Genomic DNA, 7668 nt, shown 5'->3' on the forward strand with positions numbered 1-7668 from the left:
ACTGCAGTTTTAAGGAGGAAATACTCAGCAATGCTGTCGACTTATGAATTTACACATGGTTTGTGTTAAAGCATATTAAAAACACCACATTGACACATAAACAACATTAAAAACTTGATTTTCAACACAGGGGGACTGTAATTGGTTATTCGTTTTATCAACTAGCTTGTCAAATGTGTTTAAGCATTACTCACATTAAAGCGATAGAGAAACACGAACGACTGAGTAATAAATAGTGGGACGTGCTTGATGTTAAAAAGAGTTATTAAAAGTGCAATATTATACTGAATACTGAACTCATATTCAGTATTCGCCGCACAACTTTCTGTTTTTAAATATATTTTATGTATCTATGCCCATCTCTGATACATTAATAGAGTGAAAAGGACAGAGTCAGTACTGAGACCTTCTGTGCATCGGGGAATATCACAGTCCTCTCTGATGATCCTAGACTCCTTCTGTACGAAACACCACGGTCTGCGGCTGAAGTCTGGGTTTCTGTTGGTGTTGGAACATGTACAGTGAGTTATGATGGATGTAAGTGACACGATGAAGAGAAATGAACACAATAACCACATTTACATGAGCAGGAATACGCCAAACAACACAGGAATGTCAGGCAGCGTGAGCAGCACAGGCTCGGGCAGGTGTGTGTGTGTGTGTGTGTGAAGGTGTGTGAGGGAATATTTCTGCAGGAGATCTTCATGTCTGGACTTGAGAATAAGGGGGAATATTGCAAATATGATCAAGAACATGTGCAGGTCATATTTCACCCCAAAATGAAAAGTAAAAAATGAATTGTTTTGCACTGTGACCAAATTCTCACTGTAATGTAATGTAATTGTTATTTATTTATTATTTATACATACATGAAAATAATTGTATAAAAGTACTTTATACTCAAAAACAGTAAAATATAAATAAATGTTAATGTGGCAAATGTGTTTAATTATAATGAAAATAATACAAAAATCTTTATCAGTTAATATATTATTAATTGTATGACAGTACTGATTTACTTTAAAACAGTAAAATATAAATAAATGTTAATGGGGCTTGTGTGTTTCATTGTGTTTAATAATATCAAAATGCAAATAAATAAATAAATAAATTGTCCAAAAAGCTTACATTTCTTAATGCAAAACTTAAAGAATTAAATTAAATTAAATTAAATTAAATTAAAATTTAATACAATTTTCATTGTATAAAAATTGGTTAATTTTAAAACAGTAAAATATTAATTATTAATAATGGGGCAAATGTGTTTCATTGTGTTTAATGTAAAACAAACAATGTAAAATATAAAAAAATATATAATGTCAAAATGCAAAAAGGCTTAATTTTCTATACTCAAAACTTTATCAAATTAAGTCAACTTAAAATAATTATTAAATTAACCATTATTATTATATTATTATTATAATTATTAAATTAAAAGGTATTTAAAACAACTATTGTCTTTATTATTATTTTTTTTTTAAATGGGTTCAATTTAATATATTTAATTTTGGGGTGAATTTTGCCCAAGACATGTCGGCTCTTGGCATGTTTTGTGAGATTTGCTTATAAATTAAGCCCCATAAACTTTTTTTTTTGTTCTATTAATATTCCAGTCTTCAGGTCAAAGGCATGTTGATATGATTCTAGCTGTCAGGTCACTCACGGGTCTGTCTGAGCTCAACTCGCCTGCAGTGTTTGTGTTGACCCAGTTCCACACATTCCCTCCCACTCTTTGATTTGGACACGGGACCTCTGTAGTGGAGACCGATCCCGTCAGAGCAGGACATGGACTCGTCTACCAGAAAACATCATTAGCTGAAGAACTTAAAGGGACAGTTCATCCAAAAATGAAAATTAGCCCATGATTTACTTACCCTGAAGCCATCCTAGGTGTTAAATTTATTTTATTTAAATAAATTTATGATGAAGAGATGCACTTTTATGATGAATAAATGCACTTTTATGATGCATAGATGCACTTTTATGATGCATAGATGCACTTTTATAATGCATAGATGCACTTTTATAATGCATAGATGCACTTTTATGATGCATAGAGGCACTTTTATGATGCATAGAGGCACTTTTATGATGCATAGAGGCACTTTTATGATGCATAGATGCACTTTTATGATGGATAGATGCACTTTTATGATGGATAGATGCATTTTTATGATGCATAAATGCACTTTTATGATGAATAAATGATAAAAATGCACTTTTATGATGAATAGATGCACTTTTATGATGGATAGATGCACTTTTATGATGCATAGATGCAATATTATGATGGATAAATGCACTTTTATGATGGATAGATGCACTTTGATGGACTTCAAAACAGAAAAAGCAATTCACTGCCATTATAAAGCTTGGAAGAGCCAGGCCATTTTTTTATATAACTCTGATTGTATTCGTCTGAAAGAAGAATGTCATATTCACCTAGGACTTTTGGGTGAACTATCCCTTTAACAGAGAGGATGAACATTTACAGATGCAAAGACCTGATAATAAACACACACACACACACACACACACACACCTGTTTCACAGCTGGAGCCACTGAAGCCGTCAGGACAGAGACAGAGCAAGTGACGTCCCGACGGAGAGGAGAGAGACGTCCCACCATTCAGACACAAAACACCTGCAGGAACACACACACACACACACACACACACACACAGCAAGCGTGAGGTCAAACTGCGTGACTTCTATTCGATATTAATGTGAACATGAAAAATAAAATATAAAGCATCTGCACCTGGTTTGTCCTGTGAAGCGCTGGGAAAGAGTCCTCGCTGGGCTCTCTGAGGTCAAAACACAGAAATGAGGAGTTGTCTAGAAACTACACAATTAAAAACAGTGTCTAAATGTGAGAGTGAAGTGTGTAGTTATGAAGCACACTTACACAAACTGTGAGCGCTGCTAAAGCTAACGCTAGCGTTAAACTCAGACTGCAGAACACAGACATTTCTCCTTCAGACGCTGAAACACAGATCATGTCATTGAAGCAGTCGAGGCAAGGTTTTTCTTTAGAAATACACAACGGAGAAATTTCCTGGAAAAATTCATTCTAAAATTAATTTCCTATAACAGGCCAGGTCAGACAGAACAGGCCTGGAGCAGAGAAGGAGGTTAAAGCTCAGAGATCTTCACAGATGAGATGTGTGTGTGTGTGTGTGTGTGTGTGTAATAAATCTCTTAGACAGCGATGAGAGATCGGCTGGTTCTCAGAAAAGTAAGTTAATCTCACATGCATCTCAACAAGGTCTCAAGATGCCAAACGTCTGCAATCCAAAGTTAGAGATCTCAGATATAAACTCAAACATGTCTCATTAAAATGTTTCCATTCAACATAATCCAGTTTATCAAAATAAAATAAAATAAAATAATAAAATAAAAGTCCTCCCATCTAACATAATCCAATTTATTAAAATGAAATAAAATACAAATCTTCCCAGAGCAAATGATCTGAAACTATCAACATAATGGAACATATCCAAATAAAATAAAATAAATAAATAAAAACAAAATAAAAAATCTTCCCAGAGCAAATGATCTAAAACTATCAACATATCCAAATAAAATAAAATAAAATAAATAAAAACAAAATAAAAAATCTTCACAGAGCAAGTGATCTAAAACTATCAACATAATACAGCATATCAAAATAAAATTAAATAAAATTAAATAAAACAATAAAATAAAAGTCTTCCCAAGCAACATAATCAAATTTATCAAAATAAAATAAAATGATAAAATAAAAGTCCTCCCATCCAACATAATCCAATTTATTAAAATAAAACAAAATAAAAATCTTCCCAAAGCAAATGATCTAAAACTATCAACATAATACAACATATCCCAATAAAATTAAATAAAAATCTTCCCAGAGCAAATGATCTGAAACTAGCATAATACAACATGTCAAAAATAATAAAATAAAATAAACAGTAGAATTAATTGAAAAATAAAAATAACAATAAAAAATCCTCCCCAGAGTAAATGATCTGAAACTATACAGCATATCAAAATAAAATTAAATTAAATAAAACAATAAAATAAAAGTCTTCCCAAGCAACATAATCAAATTTATCAAAATAAAATAAAATAAAATGATAAAATAAAAGTCCTCCCATCCAACATAATCCAATTTATTAAAATAAAACAAAATAAAAATCTTCCCAGAGCAAATGATCTAAAACTATCAACATAATACAACATATCCACAATTTTATAAAGCACATTATGTTATATTATTGTCCTCATATCTTCTACCAGCATTTACAGAGTTAGTAATGCACAGATCATCTCGTCTCTATATGAATATTGTGCATCTGGATTATTTTTAAAGCAGTTTAATGTCTCAGTCATGCATGAACTCGTGTATCAGCAGAATAACTCAACTCACCGGTTATCAGATCCGCAGGACTGGAGTGTGTGTGTGTGTGTGTGTGTGTTCCTTGGATTTACACACTCCCTATATAGAGGAGCGTTTGCTCTGATTGGCTGCAGGAACACAAGAGTTTGTGTGTGAGTTTGTCAAACACTGAAACTAGATCAATGATGATTCAAACTGACTTCAGTTCTCTTCATGCTTTTGCTTTCTTTCTTTTCTCAAACACTATCTTCTGAACTGGTCTGTAAATCTACAGTATCTTATTGAAACACAACATTTCTAAGGCCTCTAAATTGATCAAAACTTTGCTGAGAAACCTGATCACACACAATCTACTTCATGCCTGTCTGACTGATAGTTTAGACTGTTTTATCGTACTGGATTGAAGCTTTACTGGATTATCCAAACATCATTTTATAGAAAAATCACGAGTATCAAATATGATCATCAGGCTTTTGAGGAAGTTAGTTCATCTCACAATCACAATTGCATTGAATCATGTTTTAAAAGAGCTTTAATCATAAAACTGAGCATTCAAATATCATCTTACTAAGACGTAATATTGGTAAATATTGATATTTATATGCATTTTAAGTATCTGCTGCACAGTTATAAAGAACTCGTTGTTTTCATCTTACTTTTTGCCCATTAAAATATCAGCATATGCAACAAATTGCATATTTTTGGGTCTCTGAATAAAACAGCTGTTTATTCTCATAAGCCTGATGTAACAATGATACTATTCCATTGAAATGTTATTGAATAAACTGTTCCAGTTAAACTCTGACACAAAATGACAAGATACTGTAATCGTGGGTGTTTTTCCCAGGAATGGGAGCAGAAAGCGGGATCACTGAGCCGTTCCGGACATGTTCTCCAAAACCACTGACACTCATCCGCTGAGAAACAAGTGGGCAAACACAGTGAAATCAGTTTCACACTTCCTCATCCAGAAACATCTGTGCGCACACACTCGCCGTGCCTCATTCGGCATGCATTCCCTGGTGCGTTCCTTTCCTCTCCTCTGGGATGAAGAAAATTCAGTGAGTAATTCCTCTGGGTGTTGGTCGATAGCTCATTGTTTTGGGGAATATACAGTTATGATTCAGTGTTTGTCTGACACACTGATTCAGCTCGTACTGTTGTCTTCACAGACTCTGAGCTGATTTTAGGTCAGTGATTAAAGCTTTTGAAAATGTGATTGTTAAATACGGAGCTCCACACCTCGACTGACTGAGCGGATGTTCATCATCCCTGACAGACACTAAACAAACAAGATGTAGGTCAAACTACACAACGCATTTGAAGATTTCTGCATGACAAAAAATATTGTTTATATATATATATATATGTGTGTGTGTGTGTGTGTGTGTGTGTGTGTGAACATATATAATAAAAAAGTAAAAAAAATGAAATAACAATAATGAAAACAATAATTAACAATATTTTTAAACAAAGTAATTCAAATAGATATTTTAATTATTAAAAATGTAATATATATTACAAAATATTTTTAAAACTAATTCTATTTACAAATATATTATTAATACGTAAAAAAATATATAATAAGGAAAATAATGAACAATACTTTAAACAAATACACACACACACACACACACACACACACACACACACACACACACACACACATATATATATATAAAATTAAAAAGTACAAATATAAATTAATTATATAAGGAAGGAATGTTAAAATATATAATAATGAAAATAATCATAAGCAATATTTTAAACAAATGAGATATATATATATATATACACTCACCTAAAGGATTATTAGGAACACCATACTAATACTGTGTTTGACCCCCTTTCGCCTTCAGAACTGCCTTAATTCTACGTGGCATTGATTCAACAAGGTGCTGAAAGCATTCTTTAGAAATGTTGGCCCATATTGATAGGATAGCATCTTGCAGTTGATGGAGATTTGTGGGATGCACATCCAGGGCACGAAGCTCCCGTTCCACCACATCCCAAAGATGCTCTATTGGGTTGAGATCTGGTGACTGTGGGGGCCATTTTAGTACAGTGAACTCATTGTCATGTTCAAGAAACCAATTTGAAATGATTCGAGCTTTGTGACATGGTGCATTATCCTGCTGGAAGTAGCCATCAGAGGATGGGTACATGGTGGTCATAAATGGATGGACATGGTTAGAAACAATGCTCAGGTAGGCCGTGGCATTTAAACGATGCCCAATTGGCACTAAGGGGCCTAAAGTGTGCTAAGAAAACATCCCCCACACCATTACACCACCACCACCAGCCTGCACAGTGGGAACAAGGCATGATGGATCCATGTTCTCTTTCTGTTTACTCCAAATTCTGACTCTACCATCTGAATGTCTCAACAGAAATCAAGACTCATCAGACCAGGCAACATTTTTCCAGTCTTCAACTGTCCAATTTTGGTGAGCTCGTGCAAATTGTATCAAAAATCAAAAATCTGTTCCTTCACTTCTGTACGGCTCGGTCCAAAGATCATCTGATAAAATTTTGGTAAATATTGAGCAACATTTTGTAGGAGGAATAACGAAAAAACTGTTTTTCATTTGCTCCAATATGACGGACAGTCACATTGTTGGAAAATGACAAATGAGATATCGTCGGAATAGGCATAAACAAAGGAACATAATGACATAAAGTCAATCAAATTTCAAACAATGTTTTCAAAAGTTATAGGTGTTTTTGCAAAAAAACTTTTATCTTTGGAACACTAGGTGGCGCTCTGTCCAAACGTCTCATGTACATTCAGGACATGCTGTTGATGATCCCTACCAAAGCTTGTGAAGATATGTCAAATAGTTTAAAAGATATTACAATTTATAACAAAATTCAAAATGGCGGACACATGGTACATCCAATCCTGGCAAAATCGGTTTCCACGGATTCGGCATGACACAAGGAATCCATAGATACCACATTTATGACAAACTGTTCAAAAGTTAGTGGCCAAAATAGCCATTTTTCATATCTCAGGACCTGTAGGTGGCGCTGTTCCCAACTTTGGCATGGACCCTCAGATCATGGCTCTGATTAAGCGTACCAATTTCCGTTTCGACTGATCAAAGATTGGCCGAGCTATAGCTTCTGAACCAATTTTGGGTTGACCTCGTTAACTTTGTGACTCCATAACTTTTGAACAAAGATGAATAAAAAAAATCTGTTCAGTCATTTCTGTGCGGCTCAGTACAAAGATCATCTGAGCCAATTTTCATAAGAATTGGATAAAATTTAAAGGAGTAGCGAAA

General features: G+C 33.8%; 1 protein-coding gene across 2 annotated transcripts in view; it reads right to left on the minus strand.

Annotated features, from left to right (window-relative positions):
* plaub (plasminogen activator, urokinase b) overlaps positions 1–4450 on the minus strand; it is a 14556-nt gene extending 10106 nt beyond the window's left edge. Inside the window, exons 1-6 of one of the 2 annotated variants that reach the window (XM_081392245.1) lie at positions 4412–4450; positions 2909–2985; positions 2762–2807; positions 2543–2644; positions 1687–1795; positions 407–498 (exon numbers count right to left, since the gene is read on the minus strand). In XM_081392245.1, coding sequence (XP_081248371.1) covers positions 407–498; positions 1687–1795; positions 2543–2644; positions 2762–2807; positions 2909–2971 — 412 coding nt within the window. In that variant the 5' untranslated portion in view covers positions 2972–2985; positions 4412–4450. Of the gene's footprint in view, positions 1–406; positions 499–1686; positions 1796–2542; positions 2645–2761; positions 2808–2908; positions 3182–4411 lie in introns of those variants that run through there. The other variant, XM_081392244.1, reaches the window with a different exon arrangement.
* Between the last annotated feature and the right edge of the window lie 3218 nt (positions 4451–7668).

The sequence above is a fragment of the Scardinius erythrophthalmus genome, assembly GCF_964197995.2.
Source record: "Scardinius erythrophthalmus genome assembly, chromosome: 18".
Lineage (NCBI taxonomy): Eukaryota > Metazoa > Chordata > Actinopteri > Cypriniformes > Leuciscidae > Scardinius > Scardinius erythrophthalmus.